The 24327-nt window shown below is 38.9% G+C and overlaps 1 protein-coding gene across 1 annotated transcript in view; it reads right to left on the bottom strand.

The window, feature by feature from the left end:
• Positions 1-5411: 5411 nt before the first annotated feature.
• The window catches only part of LOC122812862 (sulfotransferase 1C1-like), a 164739-nt gene continuing 145823 nt past the window's right edge, over positions 5412-24327 (bottom strand). Inside the window, exon 7 of the mRNA XM_044084904.1 lies at positions 5412-5719. Coding sequence (XP_043940839.1) covers positions 5607-5719 — 113 coding nt within the window. The 3' untranslated portion in view covers positions 5412-5606. The remainder of the gene's footprint in view (positions 5720-24327) is intronic.

Below are 24327 nucleotides of genomic sequence, written 5' to 3'. Positions count from 1 at the left end.
CAGATACTGTAAGTAATCTGATAAAACAACAGGGTATACAAATAACCCACTATGATGGAATCTCGGAATGATCATGATAGAAGAATCTATAAGGGTGAGTCACACACATCATTTATTTTAAAATAAAACAATTGGCCAATTGAGAAAATAAATTACATAGAAAGCAGACTGAGGCAGGGCAACATAAGGATTTATGAGATTCCTGAAAAACTTGAGGTAAAACACTATTGTCAGTTTTCTAACAACATGGTTACATAAAAACTTGGACTAAAAAAAAGCCCTGTCATTTGCAATACAAAGGGCTCACAGGTGCTTGGCTCTTCCTCAAAGAAAAGAAAATGCTTATCCATGTTTAATAATTTTGAAGTTCTTCTCTAGCATAGAAAAGGATCAACTACTGAAAACAGCATGCCCAAGTCCACCTATTAAAATATGAGAAAATGTTGTTCCTTTTGATAATGCCTATTCAACTAAAGTAATGAGTAAAAGGAAAGCTTGTTTGCCACTAATTAAAGAATTTAAACAAGGTATGGCTCCAAGTATGCAAAAAAGTCCAGAAGGTTTAGAACCAGGAAGTGGTTGCATAGGTATTGTTATATCCTAAGTAGACTGTAGAGGATTTTTCCTTTGGCAGATATGAAATCCTGGAGGGGTGAAGGGAAAGAGGTAATAGGAATATGATCTTTTTTGGGAATGTAACAAGCTGGCAGACAAAGATTCCCTACAGAGTACTTTGTTAGAAATGTTAGGGGAGTGAACTGTTGCAAATAACAAAATGATTTGTTTGAGCTGGGGCATAGGATCTGAATTGTCTGGACATAGTAAACTGTAATTAAATTTAATGTTACTGGTTACCAAAAAAGTACTAACTAGAACATTGAAATCAAAACCTAAATCAATTACAACTGAAGTAATGAATATTATAAAGGAGACAAAAGAAATGGAGTTGGGATGTTTAGAAAAGGGAATAGCAAGTAACATAAAATTATTGGAATTTGGGCAACAACACATGCAAAATAAGGTGCAGGATGAGTAGGTGAGGTTTAAGAGTAGTAACTGGGCAATTTATACAATGTTGGAGTGAATGATAATTGATATTGCATGAAAAATGCTACAGTGGTTTGTTTTCCTTTCTATTAATGCATGTGTACCTGTGCCATTGCTTAAAATGGGATTCAATAAAGATTTTTTTAAAACAAAAGGCATTAAACCTTAACTTTTTTCTAACTAGACTAAAAATTAATCTGTAAGAAGGAATAAAAAGATATGAATCCTTAGAAGAAGCAAATTAGTTTACACAAAAGAAAAAAAAAACATTATTTCTTCAAAAGAAATGGACTGGGCTGCTGCATATCTAAAAAAAATAAACTGAAATCAGCACTTGCAAGTTAGACAATAAACCAAAAATACTCAAAAATAAATAGTTTTATTATTGATATAAATATCCTTTTTGTTTGGATGGTTTATATCTATATCGCCAAAAAAAGTTACTAAATAAATTGGTTTGCTTAGGGTTATTTAGGAAATATATAAGTAGGTAATCTTTTACTATTTACTTCTTCTAATAATATCTCAAGTCTAGATGAAAAACGCGTTGTTTCAATAAGCGTTTAACGTTACATGTATTTTGGATGGTTATCGCATTTAATAAACTTTGGATTTATTCTGTGGCTGACCGGTGTTGGGCATCTCTTTTCAGCAGTGCTTTAAGTGTTTCTTGGTTGGTTTTTGCACTGTTTCTTCTATTATTTGTGGTTACATATTAGAAAATGAATTACATATAAAATAGTGAAAATGTTATACATAACTGCCCTCTAGTGGAAATTTAGATGATTTGTATGATCTGTAAATCTTTTTATATAGGAAAAACTGAAAGAAAACTAAAAAGAAGGATATATGAGCACCTTAATGATATAAAGAATTGTAAGGATACAAATGCCTTATTTAAGCACACTAAAGTATGTATAGGTGCTAATTTTAGATTTATGGTGATAGAACATACACAGAAAGACATTAGGGGAGGCCCTTGGGAAGAGAAAATTGAATATAGGGAGCTCTGGTGGCAGGTGACACTAGAGGCATATAATCCACCTGGTTTGAATGAATATACAAGTATCACATCTATTTTAAAATTAAGGGCAGCTAAATTATAAAAAATAAGTTGTAATTTTTCAAATCTCCACTAGAGGGCAACTATGTACAACATTTTCATCATTCCATATATACATTATTTATTTATTTATGGAATAAAGTTATTTTTCAAGAAAAGTATTTTAAAGAACTTATAATAATATTTTTTAACTGATCAAATTATGAATATACGTATTCGAAATTGAATTTATTTGTACTCATAATGTCATTTAAAAAGTTATATTTAAGTAAATTATGTAATCATCTAAATTTCCACTAGAGGGCAGTTATGTATAACATTTTCACTATTTTATATGTAATTCATTTTCTAATATATTCTTTATTTCTTTGTGGAATAAAGTCCTTCTTTAAGTAATGCATTTTCATAACATATTTCTTAATTGATTAAATTATGCATTTATTTTTGGATGGAAATGAATATATAGTTCTACAGTTATACATCCATATAAATTTAGTAATAGAATTTGTTCTATTAATGAAGTTAATTGATGTTCATTGATTAATGGATTCATTGGTCAAGATATAAAAGGGTTGTAATAGTTTCAATGGTCATCTGATGAAGTCTGATTTTTCAGTAGCCGAACATAGACTCCATTTCCACATACATACACACACACCAGTCACTGACTACACTACATCTGTTCACTATTTGGTGGATGTGCATGTTGCAGCCATTCTTGTTGCCCTTGTCATGATGCAAGGTCTACACTAGGTGTCACTGCTGCAGCAGACCAAGGCTTGATCACTGTGCCTTGGAGTTGGCCATAGAATCAGTCGTATTTGTGAAGCAGTATCAGACCTCTTAACTTCGTTCCTCAATAATTCTGTACAAAACCAAAAATAATGGGGATACAAAATCTGAAGTTCTGAGACAATTATTAAAGTATGGGTGAGATCCATCTGACCCTGGATCAGTTATCAACAGGGACACAGGAAGAGCCAGCAGGGTACAATGAAGTGTCACCCGCCAGCAGAGAAGAGATAGCAGCTTGGTCTGCTGCAGCAGTGACACCTAGTGTAGACCTTGCATCATGACAAGGGCAACAAGAATGGCTGCAACATGCACATCCACCAAATAGCGAACAGATGTAGTGTAGTCAGTGACTGGTGTGTGTGTATGTATGTGGAAATGGAGTCTATGTTCGGCTACTGAAAAAAAAACCCAAATGGCAAAATAGGGAACAGAAGATAACGAAACTGACAATTACCGAATGACATCATCAAAAATAAATTCATTGAATGGTCATAGTTGGCCAACAACCAGGAAGTAACATGATGCATAAGATAAGTGAAGGTAAAACTTTTAAATTTGCTCTGTTCTCCACTGTAGTGCAATCTTCGAGTTGATATACATAGTTCGGGGTGTGTGGGGGGTGCAGCCTCCTGCCTTGGTTGGTTGTGTTGCTGGCCAACTATGGCCATTCGATGACTTTTTTCAGTTACACAGTTCTTCAGTAATTGTCGACTTGCTGTCTTCTGTTCGATATTTCGCTGTTCAGGTTTTTTATTTTTCAGTAGCTGAACATAGACCCCTGGAAATGCATCCATTTTTAGGACCTAGCATTGTGGATTGCTAATGCTGGGCTACTATGTGGTGAATTTAGGACGTTAGAGTTATCAAAAATCACTGATGGTTGCCTAGACTGTGGACTTTTCTAACAAGCACTTGCTGAAATGGAATGAAGATCTCAGTCATGAAACAAAATGACTGATTTTTGACAAGTATCAGTGGCACCAAGACATAGGAAAGGTACAGCTTACTTCTTCATGAAGAGTATTTTTTTGCCAGGCTATACAACAATGACCATCCTTTATCAGTACCCAGATCCACCTGCAGATCTTGGAATCCTCTCCAAGCCTTTTGTTTGTAAGACCTGACCAACAATTTTGTCTGTCTATATACATTTGTCTGTCTACCTACATTTTTATCTCCAACATTTTCTTTGTCAAGCTGTCCAAAAATAATCTCTTTCCCACAGCTGTAAACTGGGTTTCTAGTTATGTTCATGACCATTTTTTTCACAGCCTGCCCATTTTTTTACCCACAGCTGTCAACCTAGGGATACTCCAATGGTTTATGCCGTGGTTGCTACTTTTTACCATGTTCATTAACGCCTTCATTCTAATAGTACAACAGATAATGGACCACCTTGTGTTCTGATGACCCAGTGTTACTAAGATCTGATCATTCATCCTCAGTCTTAACATAAAGCACATTAATTATCTATATTGCATTGTCAAGTTGTTTAACAATATTTATATATCATATTTGTACAAGTTATGGCCATGTTATTGAACACCAGTAGCAGAATAAAACATGTTCCCCAATAAAGCAAGTCGCACAATTAATCTTGATCACATAGGAACAGTAATGCTTTTTCAGATGTCTTGATATATAGAAGGGCACATCTCTAATATGCTTTCAATGTGTAGATAGTGTCATGAAACATTTTTCACAACTAAAAGGATCTAACAGTGTTCTTCATCTCCTTGTTGAAGAAGTCGATTTTGCTGTAGATAAAGACCACGTATTTCCCCTTGTTGAATATATCTTCCCTGCATTCACCTTGGCCTCATTTAGTGATACTGCCAGATTAAAAAAACATTCTTTGATGCTGTCAGATTTTTTTTTTTTTTTCTTAATGAACCTACAGGGTCAACCTACAATTCCCTAAACTGAAACACCACTCAGACTCTTATTCTATCTTGAGATGACTTCTTCTTTCTGATTATATAACTTGCTGCCTCTACTCTTTGGCACTCATGATGTCACCTTTCACTTACTACTCCATGCTTTCCTCCTCTGTCACTGCTTATCCTCATGAAAGATCTTTCAGGTTATCCACTACTTTCATAATTAGCCTCTGTCTCTCCATTTCATTACACAGACTACATTTCTGCAACAAAGCCTTCTTAATTGTTGGATGAAATATCTGAAAGAGTGGCCCTTACCACATCTGGTCCATTGAAATTTCTCCTTTTTACTCACAGTAAAACTGCACCTTTAAGCATACTCATAGAGTGATTATATCATCAGCATTACCTGATAACACAGATCAAGGCTGTGGTCACTTTGTATTTTTGAGAGAGTTTTTCAATTATGTTGATCTGAACACTGTTCCAGGTGTCCCTAAGAACATATTGAATTGTTTTCACTTTATTATATCATTCTATATTCTTAGGACATTGGTGAAAAAAAAATATTTTAATGAGTTCTCCCAGCTACTCATCCAGCAAAAGGAAAAACAAATAATGCGCATAGTATAGATCATATAAGGCACTGAAGAGGTATGAATGCTCTAAAACTGTATTACTATTGTTGTTTTAGTCTATTTTATTTGATGGTAATGAAGTTCTAGTTTGATGGTTGGGACACAAGGAGACGATAAAAGAGATATTGTATCATTTTGCTGCTGCTTGCTTTCCCTTCCACCACTGTACTTTAGAAAAAAAGGTCAGATCTCTGTGTGGAATCTCAATGATGTTCCTGCCATCTTCTTCTTGTAGTCTTCCTCAAAAACTTCATTCTGAGCCACAGTGAAGTGATTTTTCCAGTCGCCAACATCTCCTGAATTATTCGATAAAAAAGAAGGAAAACAAGGCATAAATATGGGGAATAAAACAGGACACCACAACCCTTGCTCTACACATTTCCAATAAGTTGCTTTCATGCTATCTGTATGCTCTGCATATTATCTCCAAGATCTCACATTCATGCTAACTGTCGCAATAGGTCCATATCCCATGTGAACAAAAACTAATCATGTAATCATAAAGAGTTTCAGCCACAGTATAAAATTACCCATTGTACTGCACACAGTCCTGAACACAGAACTCAAGTGAAAGCATTTATACAGGCTTTAGAATATGGAACGCTATAGGAGGCTTTCCACATTCAAATGGGAATTTCCAGTGTTGTGCTGAATATAGCAGCTCAGGTTTAATAGCTATGCATAAATAATTTGATAACGTTATATTATTCAGAGGGCTTTATTCATTAGTTCACACACACATGCACACACATGCACACACACTCACACACACACACATGCGCGCGCACGCAGATTACCTCAGAAGAAATAACTTTCTTGGAAGACTTTTCAAACAGTGCTGATACAGATCGACGTATTCCCACCACTTGTTTGAGAAAAGAAATAGCTGCTTTGATTTCCAATGGACAAAAATGCAGCAGTCCAGTTCCCTTGGCTTACAGCAGTTTACTCTCCTGTCCTTATTGTCCTTCCACCCATTTGACTATTGTGACAAGTAAAAATATCAAAGCTTTATTTCCTTGGGGCCTGTTCCCCAATTGTACTCATTAATGTGGGGGCTTTGTTCTCATGCCTCCAAACTCTAATCCTACACCAAGGATGCACAAAACTTAGAGAAAAGGGAAATATGGCATGCCCCTTTTCCCTGAGTTGATAAAAGTTCAGAATTAATATATTTAGAGACTGAAGGTGTGACCCTAAGTGCATGGTCCTAGATTGGGGGATGCAAGTTGAAATATATGTTCCTATCATCATAGGTATTTCTTTGCAACAAGGGATTGTTGAATGGCAAATAAAAAGCAGACCCAGTAAAAATAAGAGAACCTATTTTTTCCTGTTATTAACTCCAAATGATAAAGAGACTACAGCTCAATAAAAAGACTGGTGAATGGCTTTCACAAGGACCATGCATACTATACCACCACGTCAGGATGAAACTCCCAGGGAACAGTGGGAATACAGAGAGGACTGAATAAGTGAAGGCCTCTTAACTGACTACTCTTATGAGATGTTCTTTCATTCACTGGTCACTTCTCTATGAAAATATGTTAGTATTCAGGTAAGACTGCTGGAAAAGATCTTTTCTTGTCTTTGCCCCTCACATCAGAAGGGTAGGTAGCTGTAATTGCACCCCGTTTCACCCCTCAACCTGCCCCTCTCCTTAAAGCTCTTCCCCATAAGTGGAAAACAAAGCTCTCTTCTTTTAAACTGAAGCAAACTGCTACAGTTTATGCCTTGTATGGAGTGCTACAGTGCTCAGTTAAAAAGAAAGGTCTTTTTTTCTTTTAAACTGTAGCAAACTGCTTGCCACAGTGTGTCAAGTTGCTACAATTTATACCATTGCCAGACCACCACAGTGCTCAGTCAAAAAATAAAAAAGAGCCTTTTTTCACCTTTAAACTGCAAGAAACTACTTACCACAATGTAAACACAGTTGCTACAGTTTTATACCATACTCAGTTTTTACAGCAAAAACAATACTGGCATTTTAATGCTGGTATGCGTTGAACAGTGATTGAGACTGGATGATCTCATCCTGTAAGACTGAGGCTACCCCTTTCTCCCTGCCAAGATATACTACTACCTCACATGATCACAAACATCTGCACTGAAGTGTACTGTTTTATTCAACTATCCTGCTGAGCAAAGTAGGCAGTGGGGAGAGGTGAAAGTGACATGCAGACATCATTCATGGTTTATTGGGGTACATGTTATTCTCTAGTCCACGCCCATGTCTGCCTGTGAGCTAAAAGCCAAGGTTGGGTCTACTGTGTAGGATGACTGGTGCATTTATCTTCACTATGAAACCTGGTTACAGTGCTACCTGCTGCTTTACAGGCCCAAGGAGTTTGCCACTTGAAAAGTACTGCTAAAACTATTACGAGGTCACTGCCAATGTGACGGGGTCTGGCCACATCTGTCCCCATGATCGTTGAACTGATATTAGCCTGTCACATACATCCCTGCAGCTGATTTTATTGCCGCCCAGTCTCACTAGCTGGACCACAGTTACTGAGGCCAGAGCCAAGGCTTCATCCCTTTGTACTCTATGGACAACACCTTGGGAAAATGATCCAGCTCTGATTCATACATCACAAAGGCAGCAAGAGAGGCAGACATATACAATCTGAAGGCATAAGTCATTGGAAAGTTGTAGCATATTAGGTATACCTTAGGCCCCAAGCTGTTTTGAACCAATGGGCCCCCTGTCTGTCACCCACTGCCCCAAATCCTAGCCCCTTCCCTACCCATCTTGTTATTTTGGAGGACCACACACATATACATGATTCAACTTACTTATTATTTTAAGCATATACTAACCTATGTGATTATTTTAAATTATATGTGTTTGCTGAACTTTATGCACCATTGCTTTAACTCTAAAAAGTGCACACAATTCTTTACATACGTCATACTGTTCAGCTTCACAATTTTCAACAGTGAATTAACACAAATGTTACTGAAAGCAAAAAAGTGGTACCTTTATAAACTATTTCAACAGCTAGCACAAACAGAGGAATGCTAAGTTATTATAGTAATTAATAAGTAATTTATTAGGAAACAGAAAGGGCCCAGTAGCTGCCACTGTCAGCCTTGACCTTCTTTTTTGCTCAGCTGTAGTATTTGAAAAAAATGTCCTCAAGTCACTAAACTATACATAACTTTTAAACATCTCTAGTAAAATAGTGAACCAGCAAAAAGCTGCAAATAATAACAGGTTAATGATTAAGTATGAGCTTGACGTATATTGGCAAACACTTTACTGTGCCAAGGGCACAGGTTAAAGTGTGGGCTGCAACCACCTCACTTCACCAAATATCTCCAACTCAAAAAAGTGCAGCATAGGTTTATTGTAAATCACTCTGTATAGCACTGAAGAACTCTTACTGCAAATAAATGTCTGCATGATGTAACAAGAGATCAATTCCTCCCTAAGATGACTATTACTGGCTGTTTTTCCACTGTTGCAAGATTGAGTTTAGATATTGGAGAGGTATGCATTACTGTGATGCAGCATGAAAAGGTAACAGTGAAAGGCCAAGAAAAGAGACAGAAAGACGGGAAGAGATGTGGGACATAAATTACTTTCTGAGTTGGACAAGAATTAGCACTTGGTCATGGTGAGCTCTACTCAACTTTGCAAACATTTTTTTTCGGACTCAGAGGCTATTGAATAGTACAAACCCGTAATACAGAAGCAGGTAATGGCCCTTATGACCACCTACTCAACCAGATTCTCTATGTAACAGCTAACTTTTTATATGTTTTTTGCTCCACCTTACAAACCACATTACTTTTGTTCTGATCACTGCTGAGTTTCATTACAACTTTGATTCTTCCATCTCTTCAGGAATTCTATTGTAGTCACTTCATCTAATAACTTATTTTTGAAATAGTACTTCCTTTTGTCCAGATGTAGTCTTAGGTAAAATTACAATTTATGCAGATGGCTTTAAGGTGCCCCACATGCTGCCCAGTGTTTCCACCTACACACATCTCCCAGAGTCCCTCATGTCCCCCACCTTGGCTTCCACACTCAATTTAGATTACTTGTTGTTCCTTCCTTTTCTCAGATTTTGTCTTTCTTGCCAGCTTTTTCCTCTATCCTTTAACATACCCTAACTGTCAAGGCTGCAGTGTAATAATATAGTTGTAAATAGCTTAAGTGGGGTATCAGATGTCTTTAAGCCCCCAGAAGACATGGGTTTTTTCAGGCTTTGAGGTGCATTTTTGGGATATTTTCCAAAACTTACGATCCAGTGAGTTGCCTGAACAAAAATCATAAGGAAAACAATTCAGTCTTACTTTTATTTTCTTTCAAAGAAAAAAAAGTTCTAACAAAGGTTTAATGTTCAAGGCTTGCAAAATAGTAGTTCTCAATAAACAAAGAATACAAATGCTTATGAGGATACAGACATACTATCTGAGATTACTATTCTACCCCTCAAAAAAGATAAATCGCCCTCTACTTATCGCTCTGGTGTTAGATTGGAATAAAAGTGGAGGCGGAAATGGCTATATTTCAGGTAGCTGCTGTTATGCATATATACAGCATGCCTTTTCATTCCTTCCCCAAAACGGCATCCATCTTCTGTGCAACACTGATACTAAACTGGGTCAAAAACTGACAGTAACATATTTCAACCTATTCTTTGGTAGACATAATTAAATAGGATGCTTCGTTAACTCTACCCCTAAAAGATAATCATATATGCTTGATCTGTGTGAGGAAAGTGAAAAAGAACAATTATCACAATAATGTATTTCAACTTGTTGCTCCTAGAAAAGTATGCCACCTCTACATAGGCTGCAATGACCTTCTATTCGTTACCCTGAAGTAGATGAGAAAGTTAAAGCTAAACACTCTAGTAAAGGATTTGGAAAGTGGTAGTTCAGATTCAGTGTAAAAATGCAAATTACTGGATTAGGCCAAAACATTGCTGAAGGCAAGTATTAGCTTGAAGGAGTGGAACATATGGTAGCAAAGAAGGAATATGATATGGGGGTGATAATTACATCTGGGTTGGACTACCAGGAGCACAAATAAATGACAGAAACAGCAGACACATAATGCTGTGGGGTGTATCCTCAGAAGCACAGATCTCAGAAGCAAAGAGGTAATGTTTCCACCTTACACATCCTTGACCAGATCACACCTTCAATACTACATGCAGTTTATTTATTTATTTTATTTTTATTTATGAATTTGTTAATCATGGTAGAACCCAGATCCACATGGACAGTTTCCAGGTTAAGTCTGAGTATACATTTACATATAAAAGAAAAAAGAGAGAGAGAGAAAGAGAAAAGAAAAAACATGTGGAATATATTCAAAAGAGACAAACAATACATTTCAACAAAACTTAAGTCAAACTATTTGAGAATAGACAGCAGTATACAATAATTCTGGATGGCATATAAGGAAAAGGCTATCAGACAGCTGGAAGGAATCCAGAGGAAAGCCACTAGAATGGCTCATGGGATGGAGGGGAAGGAATATGATCAGAGGTTAGAACAGCTAGCTTTTCTTATCTAAGATCCTGAACAGATAGAGAATCATGATATTAGTAGATAAGATAATGTTAGGAAGATGTAAAGGAGTTATTCTGAACAAGGAAGATGGGATGAGGGTTTCAGGCAGCAGACTGTGGGGACTAACAGATGGACTCATAAAATAGACTAACAAAATGACTTCTGGAGAGTGAATCCAGACAAACACAGAAAATTGCATGGGACACAAGGAAAAAAGGGAAGGTAGAAATATAAGAGAGGTAAACTGTTTAAGACACTTAAATGGACAGACTAGATTGGGCGTATTGTCTCATTCTGCCATCATGCAAATGTAATATTCTGATGGTTATCTCAAGCAGTATAACAACCTCAGCATGCACATGGTGAGCATTCTACTTTTTAATGTGTAGCTTACTATCTATGACAGATGTAATTTTTTTGTAAACCAGAAAGCTTATCTTATATTGGATCCCTATCAGATGATCGAGTTTTCGGAAACTTGAAATTCATATGGTCACGACCATATGATCGAGTTTCCAAAAACTGGAACATCCTCCGAACTTCAAAAAAAAAAAAACACAAAAATCTACATTTTTTTACATTTTTGCAGGGGGCAAGCCCTCACCCCGCACCCCCCATACTTACTGCAAATTATATATACCAACTCTGAGATTGCTCTACTGTGAGGAAAAGGGTAAATTTCCCGACCTGTGCTGTACCATAATTTCCATTCGAAAGCTTTGTGTTTTCAAAAACTTGATCATATGGTCCCAACCGTATGAATTTTGAGTTTCTGAAAACTCGATCAACTGATAGGGATCCCTCATATCAGATATCTCTCCAGATGACGATGGAGATACTACCAAAGAGCACATGCTGAGGCTTATAATAGCTGACTAATGAAACCCTCTCAAAGTATATTTAAAGCTTAGGAATGTCAGCCACTTAACTGAATTCGCACATACTTTGAAGCCTATACATGAAGTCCTTATTGTAGCAAACTTGCAGATACACTGTACTGGGGTATCACATGAAGTTAGAAATACATTACACTTGTGAGGAGGAGGAGTGTGTTTTAGTAAACTTAGCCTGGCTCCAGAACCAGGTAGAAGCATTCTAAGCCCGACAACCCTAACAATGTACTTGCAGTAAGCAGGTCTGTAGCAAGTAAAACAGATGCATACCACTCATGTCTCTTTAAGCAATAAATGGCTGTAACCTCTTTACTGGAAAGGACTAGAGATGTTACTAACAGGGTAAGTAAAATACAGGGCAAATATGGAATAATAAGTAACATGGGCATCACAAATTTGAAGAAGTCAGTACTCAATGGCATGCAGAAAGATTTGGTGAGACTATCCATCATAGGTTCACAGCTTCATAGGTTGGTACTAGGCTATCGGCCCTAGGGCCTATGCAAGCCTAGCCATAACAATTGCCTGGATATTTCTTCCCACAATATTTACTTCTCTGGACCTCTGTCTAGCAGGGCAACTGACATGATCCCCGGGGTGAATTTCTTATCTCCCATCCAATCATCAAGGTTCCTTTTGAAGAGGGCCAATGAGGCGCTCTGCTTGACATGTATGCGGAGTCTATTCCAGAGTATAGGGAGACTCTGGGTCAGGAACCTATCCCTCCAGCATGCTTTGGTCATTGTGATGACAAGGTTTAGATCCCTGGAGCATGTGACTCTGAGGGACTGGGATTTCTTTAATTGGAGCATGTCCAACAGCTCAGGTTTTGACATGGCCTTGTATGTTAAGCAGAGATCGCCTCTGAGTAGACGATATGCCACAGAGCATAGCTGGAGTTTTTTTAGATGGTCAGCATATGGCATCTGATTTAGACCTGTGATTCTTTTAGTAAGGTATTTCTGACATTCTGACAAAGAAAAAAAAACATATTTTGTGAGTCGTTACCTTCTTTTAGAAGGGAACCTGAATTTAGAACTAAAATCCTGACTTTAAAGTTTTTTTCCTAAGGACCTGCTGCCATAAGTAAGGGATTCAGTGACTCTAAGAATGATGTGACATGTAATTTGGCATCTGTATCCTCAGGTTGTACATTTATTTATTTATTTATTTATTTATTTTCTATTTGTTAACTGGGTAGGTAGACTTTTTCAGCTACAACCTGGGTCCGTATGCTCAGAGGTCAGTGTAAGAGAAACATACAGTTGTACAATTATATAGCATACATGCACAGTTATGAAATTATGATTATATTTAAAAATATGTATATATACACTGTAGGTAGTATGCATACAGTTATATACAGAAGATGAGTTTGCACATACAAATGCTGGGTGACAAAGAGAATATGCCATACAAATAATGATCACTTGTCTGCTTATAGAACAGATACAAAAACTGAGAATAAGTGCAGGAAACAAAGCGAAGTAGATAGCAGAATTGCTAGCCATTACTTAAAAAACATTAAAATGTTGTCTCACTATGGACTTCCTCAGCAAGAGTTGCTTTGAAATATGTAAGAATTTATTTGCCTGTTAGGTCAGAAGAAAGATTGTTCTATATGGCAGGAGCAAGCCTTGAAAAGGCTCTTTCACCAAATACTGTTTTAAAGATATTATATGTATTATCATATGTATCATCATATGTAGTATCATATGTTTTTAGGATTGCCCCTGTCCCGACGTGAGGTTGTGCATGCTGATCACATTAACAGGGTTTTACTTCTGTGCAAGGCACACAATGTCCTCCATCCCACTACTTGGAGCAGACCTTCTCCCTCAAAAGAAAACTAATGTCTTCCCTAGACAGCACACAAGTGCTGCTCTATAAATATCACATTGACCAGGTTTTACTTCTGTGCAAACCACCCAGTGCCCTCGATCCTACTACTTGGAGCAGACCTTTTCCCTCAAAAGGAACCTAATTTCTTCCCTCTACAGTGCTGCTCTACTAAATGTAAGCTTCAGTAGAGTTCCGATACTGAATTACTGAGTTAAAATCTGTACTTCTGCGTGGCCTTGTTAGCGTTCACACTCAGTCTTCTTCTGGGATGACCCCCCACTTCCCCCACTTGTACTTCTTCTACCTGTACCACCAGCACCTACACAGTAGATGGTAGTAAAGCTCTGTTTCTCTAGCCCCATTGAGTAAATTCTGCTCCTGCTAATAGTGCTAGCCTGCAGAGTTACCATTAATCTTCAGACCCTAATTTGCTAAGCATCTCCTCGACCCAGCTTTAGACTAGGTGAGAAGACACTTCCTCCCCTTTCAATTTTAAGACCAGATTCCCCTTGACAGAAAAGAAATTGAAACAAATAAACTAAAATAAATAATGTGTAATAGCTGCGATTGGCTTACTCCATTCTCAGCACTTACCTATAGCTTACAGATAACTTCGCCATGCTCCTCTGCTGGGGCGGAGCATTAGTCTGCCCTCTAAGTAACTCCCTAGCTTTGTATCCAATTCCAATTGGCCCTTGGCAATCTCAACCTATCACCTTCCCTGCTTTTTCTCCCCCACCTCCTGACTACCTATATGTATTGGCCTCTCCACTCGGACTCACTCCTTAGTATCATGTTTTAGGATTGCCCCTGTCCCGATGTGAGCTTGTGCATGCTAGTAAGACACCCTTTACATTTGCTGTTTGTTGTTTGTTAATTACTGATGGTTTAAACAGCATCCTTACCTGTATGTTTGTTCTCTGTGTCTACTGGTGATACCATTGTTGTACTGTACTGAGACTCCTTGTTTTTGCATTGGTGCAATAATTTATTGAGCCTGAATTGAGATTCCTAGCCTTCGCATTGATACAATATTTTATTGCCCTGTGTTAAATGTATAATCTCTCATGACTGTACTGTAAAAGGTTCGGAGCTCTCTAGTGAGCACCATAATGTGCAAATTACTTTGAGTTTAGTCTGTACTGCTCTAGATTAGTGAAGAAAACTGCTGTAAAGTTAGTCAGCTCTGCTCTAGCCTAGCAAAGTAAACTGCTTCTGAATAGCGCTCTGTGGGACTGCATATACTGTGCCACTCTCTAGCAGCATAGCATAACTCGCTAAATCTACACTAGATAAATACTTAATATAAATACGCAATAGTATTTTTCAATACTGTCCCAAATATTTGCTGTATCCACACAACTGTTACAATAAAGTCAGAATTGTATTCACTTTGTCTGAACTCACATAGAGTATGATCTAAAATGCACTACCATGAATAGCAAACAATTTGGCAGACGGTGTCGCCTAGATGGTAGAAAACAGCGTCGTACCCACAGTATATTGCAGCTGTTTCACAGACCAAGCTAGCCCTGAAGCTTCTTTGTTTGTTAAAACCCTGAGTTGAAGTGTTAAAGTACACTGTGTTGCATATAATTAAGTGAATTGCTTGAATGAATTGTGATTTTCACTGTGTTTTGTTCCTCTCTCTTGCTAAACTTTCTGCCATTCAGCTCCTCACTCTCAACACCAACGCACCGCATACACCACTCACTCACTCTTTCAATCTATCCCTATGTTTTCTTTCCCCAACAACAGTTCATTACTCTCACTCTAATCCTCTTTTTTCACTCCTTGCTTTCTTTTTAGATCACATTAACCAGGTTTTACTTCTGTGCAAGGCACCCAATACCCTCGATCCCACTACTAGGTGCAGACCTTCTCCCTCAAAAGAAAACTAATTTCTTTCCTAGACAGTGCACAAGTGCTGCTCTACTAAATGTAAACTTCAGTATATTTCAGATACTGAATTACTGAGTTAAAATGTGTACTTCTGCGTGGCCTTGTTAGCTTGCACACTCAGTCTTCTTCTGGGACGACCCCCCCACTTCTCCACTTGTACTTCTTCTACCTGTACCACCAGCACCTACACAGTAGATGGTAGTAAAGCTCTGTTTGTCTATCCCCATTGAGTAAATTCTGCTCCTGCTAATAGTGCTAGCTTGAAGGGTTACCATTAATCTTCATACCCTAATTCACTAGGCATCTCCTCGACCCAGCTTTAGACTAGGTGAGAAGACACTTCCTCCCCTTTCACTTTTAAGACCAGATTCCCTTGAAAGAAAAGAAATTGAAACAAATAAACTAAAAGAAATAAGTGTAATAGCTGCGATTGGCCTACTCTACTCTCTGCGCTACCTATAGCTCACAGATAACTTCCCCATGTTCCACTACTGGGGTGGAGCATTAGGATGCCCTCTAGTTACCTCCCTAGCTCTGTATCCAATCCCAATTGGCTCTTTGCAATCTCAACCTATCACCTTCCCCTGCTTTTTGTCCCCCACCTCCTGACTACCTATATGTATTGGCCTCTCCACTCAGACTCACTCCCTAGTATCATATGTTTTAGGATTGCCCCTGTCCCGATGTGAGCTTGTGCATGCTGGTAAGACGCCCTTCACATTTGCTGTTTGTTGTTTATTAATTACTGATGGTTTAAACGGCATCCTTACCTGTATGTTTGTTCTCTGTGTCTACTGGTGATACCATTGTTGTACTGTACTGAGACTCCTTGTTTTGCATTGGTACAATAATTTATTGAGCCTGAATTGAGATTCCTAGCCTTTGCATTGATACAATATTTTATTGCCCAGTGTTAAATGTATAATCTTTCATGACTGTACTGTAAAGGGTTTGGAGCTCTCTAGCGAGCACCATAATGTGCAAATTACTTTGAGTTTAGTCTGTACTGCTTCAGCTTAGCAAGGAAAACTGCTGTAAAGTTAGTCAGCTCTGCTCTAGCCTAGCGAAGTAAACTGCTTCTGAATAGCGCTGTGTGGGACTGCATATACTGTGATAAAAGTGCTCCATCTACCCTGGCAATACTATGCAGCTGTATATCATTTTGAGCAAGAACACCTTGAGCAGATTCCACTCTCTAACAGCATAGCATAACTCACGAAATCTACACTAGATAAATACGTAATATAAATACGCAATAGTATTTTTCAATACTGACCCAAATATTTGCTGTGTCCATATAACTGTTACAATAAAGTCAGAATCATATTCACTTTGTCTGAACTCACATAAAGTATGATCTAAAATGCACTACTGCGCATAGCAAACAATTTGGCAGATGGTGTCGCCTAGATGGTAGAAAACAGCATCGCGCCCACAGTATATTGCAGCCGTTTCACAGACCAAGCTAGCTCTAAAGCTTCTTTGTTTGTTAAAAGCCTGTGTTGAGGCACTAAAGTGTATTGTGTTGCATATAATTAAGTGGATTGCTTGAATGAACTGTAATTTGCACTGTGTTGCGTTCCTCTCTGTTGCTAAACTTTCTGCCATTCAGCTCCTCACTCTCGACACCAAAGCACCGCATGTACCACTCACTCACTCTTTCAATCTATCCCTATGTTTTCTTTCCCCAACAACAGTTCAATTCTCTTACTCTAATCCTCTTTTTTTCCTCTCCTCACTTTCTTTCTAGATCACATTAACCAGGTTTTACTTCTGTACAAGGCACCCAACGCCCATGATCCCACTACTCGGAGCAGACCTTCTCCCTCAAAAGAAAACTAATTTCTTCCCTAGACAGCACACAAGTGCTGCTCTACTAAATGCAAGCTTATGTATATTTCAGATACTGAATTACTGAGTTAAAACATGTACTTCTGCGTTGTCTTGTTAGCGTGCACACTCAGTCTTCTTCTGAGACAACCCCCTCTTCCCCCACTTGTTCTTCTTCTACCTGTACCACCAGCACCTCCACAGTAGATGGTAGTAAAGCTCTGTTTCTCTAGCCCCATTGAGTAAATTCTGTTCCTGCTAATAGTGCTGGCCTGAAGAGTTACCATTAATCTTCAGACCCTAATTTGCTAAGCATCTCCTCGACCCAGCTTTAGACTAGGTGAGAAGACACTTCCTCCCCTTTCAATTTTAAGACCAGATTCCCCTTGACAGAAAAGAAATTGAAACAAATAAACTAAAATAAATAATGTGTAATAGCTGCGATTGGCTTACTCCATTCTCAGCACTTACCTATAGCTTACAGATAACTTCGCCATGCTCCTCTGCTGGGGCGGAGCATTAGTCTGCCCTCTAAGTAACTCCCTAGCTTTGTATCCAATTCCAATTGGCCCTTGGCAATCTCAACCTATCACCTTCCCCTGCTTTTTCTCCCCCACCTCCCTGACTACCTATATGTATTGGCCTCTCCACTCGGACTCACTCCTTAGTATCATGTTTTAGGATTGCCCCTGTCCCGATGTGAGCTTGTGCATGCTAGTAAGACACCCTTTACATTTGCTGTTTGTTGTTTGTTAATTACTGATGGTTTAAACAGCATCCTTACCTGTATGTTTGTTCTCTGTGTCTACTGGTGATACCATTGTTGTACTGTACTGAGACTCCTTGTTTTTGCATTGGTGCAATAATTTATTGAGCCTGAATTGAGATTCCTAGCCTTCGCATTGATACAATATTTTATTGCCCTGTGTTAAATGTATAATCTCTCATGACTGTACTGTAAAAGGTTCGGAGCTCTCTAGTGAGCACCATAATGTGCAAATTACTTTGAGTTTAGTCTGTACTGCTCTAGATTAGTGAAGAAAACTGCTGTAAAGTTAGTCAGCTCTGCTCTAGCCTAGCAAAGTAAACTGCTTCTGAATAGCTCTGTGGGACTGCATATACTGTGCCACTCTCTAGCAGCATAGCATAACTCGCTAAATCTACACTAGATAAATACTTAATATAAATACGCAATAGTATTTTTCAATACTGTCCCAAATATTTGCTGTATCCACACAACTGTTACAATAAAGTCAGAATTGTATTCACTTTGTCTGAACTCACATAGAGTATGATCTAAAATGCACTACCATGAATAGCAAACAATTTGGCAGACGGTGTCGCCTAGATGGTAGAAAACAGCGTACCCACAGTATATTGCAGCTGTTTCACAGACCAAGCTAGCCCTGAAGCTTCTTTGTTTGTTAAAACCCTGAGTTGAAGTGTTAAAGTACACTGTGTTGCATATAATTAAGTGAATTGCTTGAATGAATTGTGATTTTCACTGTGTTTTGTTCCTCTCTCTTGCTAAACTTTCTGCCATTCAGCTCCTCACTCTCAACACCAACGCACCGCATACACCACTCACTCACTCTTTCAATCTATCCCTATGTTTTCTTTCCCCAACAACAGTTCATTACTCTCACTCTAATCCTCTTTTTTCACTCCTTGCTTTCTTTTTAGATCACATTAACCAAGTTTTACTTCTGTGCAAGGCACCCAATACCCTCGATCCCACTACTAGGTGCAGACCTTCTCCCTCAAAAGAAAACTAATTTCTTTCCTAGACAGTGCACAAGTGCTGCTCTACTAAATGTAAACTTCAGTATATTTCAGATACTGAATTACTGAGTTAAAATGTGTACTTCTGCGTGGCCTTGTTAGCTTGCACACTCAGTCTTCTTCTGGGACGACCCCCCACTTCTCCACTTGTACTTCTTCTACCTGTACCACCAGCACCTACACAGTAGATGGTAGTAAAGCTCTGTTTGTCTATCCCCATTGAGTAAATTCTGCTCCTGCTAATAGTGCTAGCTTGAAGGGTTACCATTAATCTTCATACCCTAATTCACTAGGCATCTCCTCGACCCAGCTTTAGACTAGGTGAGAAGACACTTCCTCCCCTTTCACTTTTAAGACCAGATTCCCTTGAAAGAAAAGAAATTGAAACAAATAAACTAAAAGAAATAAGTGTAATAGCTGCGATTGGCCTACTCTACTCTCTGCGCTTACCTATAGCTCACAGATAACTTCCCCATGTTCCACTACTGGGGTGGAGCATTAGGATGCCCTCTAGTTACCTCCCTAGCTCTGTATCCAATCCCAATTGGCTCTTTGCAATCTCAACCTATCACCTTCCCCTGCTTTTTGTCCCCCACCTCCCTGACTACCTATATGTATTGGCCTCTCCACTCAGACTCACTCCCTAGTATCATATGTTTTAGGATTGCCCCTGTCCCGATGTGAGCTTGTGCATGCTGGTAAGACGCCCTTCACATTTGCTGTTTGTTGTTTATTAATTACTGATGGTTTAAACGGCATCCTTACCTGTATGTTTGTTCTCTGTGTCTACTGGTGATACCATTGTTGTACTGTACTGAGACTCCTTGTTTTTGCATTGGTACAATAATTTATTGAGCCTGAATTGAGATTCCTAGCCTTTGCATTGATACAATATTTTATTGCCCAGTGTTAAATGTATAATCTTTCATGACTGTACTGTAAAGGGTTTGGAGCTCTCTAGCGAGCACCATAATGTGCAAATTACTTTGAGTTTAGTCTGTACTGCTTCAGCTTAGCAAGGAAAACTGCTGTAAAGTTAGTCAGCTCTGCTCTAGCCTAGCGAAGTAAACTGCTTCTGAATAGCGCTGTGTGGGACTGCATATACTGTGATAAAAGTGCTCCATCTACCCTGGCAATACTATGCAGCTGTATATCATTTTTGAGCAAGAACACCTTGAGCAGATTCCACTCTCTAACAGCATAGCATAACTCACGAAATCTACACTAGATAAATACGTAATATAAATACGCAATAGTATTTTTCAATACTGACCCAAATATTTGCTGTGTCCATATAACTGTTACAATAAAGTCAGAATCATATTCACTTTGTCTGAACTCACATAAAGTATGATCTAAAATGCACTACTGCGCATAGCAAACAATTTGGCAGATGGTGTCGCCTAGATGGTAGAAAACAGCATCGCGCCCACAGTATATTGCAGCCGTTTCACAGACCAAGCTAGCTCTAAAGCTTCTTTGTTTGTTAAAAGCCTGTGTTGAGGCACTAAAGTGTATTGTGTTGCATATAATTAAGTGGATTGCTTGAATGAACTGTAATTTGCACTGTGTTGCGTTCCTCTCTGTTGCTAAACTTTCTGCCATTCAGCTCCTCACTCTCGACACCAAAGCACCGCATGTACCACTCACTCACTCTTTCAATCTATCCCTATGTTTTCTTTCCCCAACAACAGTTCAATTCTCTTACTCTAATCCTCTTTTTTTCCTCTCCTCACTTTCTTTCTAGATCACATTAACCAGGTTTTACTTCTGTACAAGGCACCCAACGCCCGCGATCCCACTACTCGGAGCAGACCTTCTCCCTCAAAAGAAAACTAATTTCTTCCCTAGACAGCACACAAGTGCTGCTCTACTAAATGCAAGCTTATGTATATTTCAGATACTGAATTACTGAGTTAAAACATGTACTTCTGCGTTGTCTTGTTAGCGTGCACACTCAGTCTTCTTCTGAGACAACCCCCTCTTCCCCCACTTGTTCTTCTTCTACCTGTACCACCAGCACCTCCACAGTAGATGGTAGTAAAGCTCTGTTTCTCTAGCCCCATTGAGTAAATTCTGTTCCTGCTAATAGTGCTGGCCTGAAGAGTTACCATTAATCTTCAGACCCTAATTTGCTAGACATCTCCTCGACCTAACTTTAGGCTAGGTGAGAAGACATCTCCTCCCCTTTCAATTTTAAGACCAGATTTCCTTTGACAGAAAAGCAATTGAAACAAATAAACTAAAAGAAATAATAAGTATAATAGCTGTGATTGCCCTACTCCACTCTCAGGACTTACCTATAGTTTACAGACAGCTTCCCCATGCTCCTCTGCTGGAGTGACTCTGCCCACTCCGTTCGCCCTCCGGACTCACTCCGCTCTCCTAACCTACCCCCCAATTCCCACCCACCCCAACTACTCCTACTTTTATTTCATCATTTCTCCACCCCCTCTATTTCATACTTCAGTCAAATCCCTCCCTCCATCCTCCCCTCTCCCACCAATTAAACTAATTTATTACATCACTCCTACTCTATCTCTTCCCACTTCTCAACTCAATCTTCACATTGCAAACCTTACCACACTACGCTATCGTTCTTCTAACTATGCCCTCCCCACTGCTGTCAACCCTCCACTCTCCCCTTACACTCCTACTGCTCCTAATTCCATTATATCTGGCCAGTTCCTACTTCTCAGACCAACTGCTCCCATCTTTCCTTCCCCATAGAATTACACATAGCCCTCTCCACCCCTAAACTAACTCCTACTACTATTACATCTCCCACTCTCTATTCCAGATCAACCTTCTTCATGTTTTTAATCTCAAACTTCTAGCCATAATAACAAAACCTCACCCTCCAAAATCAATACTATACTACCCAAAATACCTGAAACCCAACCTAAAACACTTAAATTAGCAACATCAGTATTCTTTCCCTAGCCGGGGACATTCACCCAAACCCAGGCCCCAACTCTCCTTCCAATAATAACAACCTTTCCCCACACCTGAAGCACCATGCCCCTCAAAAATCCCTTAAACTATTCACAATCAATGCCCAGAGTATTAATAACAAAATTCATTATTTCCAAGCATGACTAAGTCAAAACCAACCTGACATTGTAGCCATCTCTGAAACCTGTCTCAAACCCCACATCTCTGACTCTGAAATCCTACCACCAGGATTTCAAGCTCTCAGATATGACCGTTTAAATAAAAAAGGAGGTGGTGTTGCTTTATTCTACTCTAATCTTCTCAACACAATTCCATACCCAAATCCAATTCCTCAGTTTGCAAACGCAGAACTAATAGAATGACTGCTAAAAATAAATAATCACAAAAGCCTCTGCGTCATTGCTGTTTATATCCCTCCCAGAAACAAAACCTCCACCCTTGAATAAATACTCCTATGGGCCTCAACTGAAATTAAGCTCGGAACTTATATATTAGGTGATGTAAATACAGATTGGAACAAAATTAACAACCCTGCACCTTCTCCTTCTATTAATCTCTTCAACTTCATAGGTTCATAGGATCATAGGTTCATAGGTAGGTACTAGGCTATTGGCCCAAGGCCTATATAAGCCTAGCCAAAAGTTACCCTGGCTTTCGCCACTCAAGAAAATTATTTTCCTGTGCCACTGTCAAGCATAGCCACAGAAGTGATCCCCGGGGTGAATTTCCTATCTCCCATCCAATTATCAAGATTTTTCTTGAAGAGTGCTAATGAGGAGCTTTGTTTGATATAGATAGGAAGTTTGTTCCAGAGTATGGGAAGTCTCTGGGACAGGAATCTATCCCTCCACCATGTTCTGTTTATTGTGGTGACAAGGTTTAGGTCCCTAGAGCGTGTAGCTTGGAGGGACTGGGATTTCTTTAAGTGGAGCATGTCCAAAAGCTCTGGGTTTGACATTGCTTTGTGTGTAAGGCAGAGATAGCCTCTGAGTAGGTGATATGTGATGGAGTAAAGCTGCAGTTTTTTGAGACAGTCTGTGTAGGGCATTTGTTTGAGGCCAGTAATCCCCTTTGTGAGGTATTTCTGCAGCCTTCCCAGTTGTTGTAGATGTCTTGTGAGGTACATACCAAAAGGGGCATTGTACTCTATAATGGGTCTAATGAGTGACGAGTAGAGGGGAACAATGACCTCTTTTTTCCTGGATGACAAACCTTTTGTGATGTGGTGTGCCATGCAGAAGGATTTCCTGACTACTGTGGTGATGTGGTTATCAAAGGAGAGACTACTGTCCGCCACAACGTGTCACACAGTAATCCACTCTATTACCAAATTCAATAAAACAAACCCCCCAGGTTCCATTCTTGACTGGTTCCTAGTCTCCCAGCCAGATAAAATCACCATCTCTGGCACCATCCCCAACTCTGTTAGTGATCACCTCCCAGCCTTCATTCACAGAGCAACCTGCTCCCCTCCACAACAGCATCAATACTTGCACACTCAAAACCTTAGCAACTTTGACCCAAAATCTTTCTCAAACCTTCTCAAAGAAATGAATTGGAATATTCAAAAACAAACTCCCACTAGATAAAGCCCTAGACTACTTTAATTTTACATTCCTAAATACGCTAAACTCTCTAGCTCCACCTAGAACAAAAAGAATAAGAGCTAAAATTGCCCCCTGGCTAACTAAAGAAACAAAGCAAATCGTGCATCAAAGAGACAAATCCAGGAAATTGTACCAAAAGAATAAACTCCCCTGAAACCTTTCTTCAATACACACAGCTCCATAACCTTGCAAAAAAACAAATAATCAGAGATAAAAAATATTATTATACTAAGCTCCAGTCTAATCATAACAAAAATGCCAGGCAGTTCTGAAACTCAATAAATTCACTTCTTAACCCTGGTACCAAAAATAAACCCTGCCCCGACTCCAGTAAATCTGATCCTGAAATAGCCTCCCTATTTAACTCTTTCTTTATAGAATCAATAACAGACCTAACCAAAACTTTTACCAACAACCCACCTCCTCTGCACCCTCCCTCATCTAAACACTTCCCCTCATCCACTGACCCCAGCTCCCACCCTATGTTTGAGCTCAAACTTGTCTCCACTTACTGCATAAAAAGACTTCTCACCAAACTAAAACTCTGCTCCAATGCTCCCC

This window comes from Protopterus annectens, chromosome 10.part0 (assembly GCF_019279795.1).
Source record: "Protopterus annectens isolate FY-2018-M chromosome 10.part0, PAN1.0, whole genome shotgun sequence".
Classification (NCBI taxonomy): Eukaryota; Metazoa; Chordata; order Ceratodontiformes; family Protopteridae; genus Protopterus; species Protopterus annectens.
This window is presented reverse-complemented; position numbering and strand designations above follow the sequence as displayed.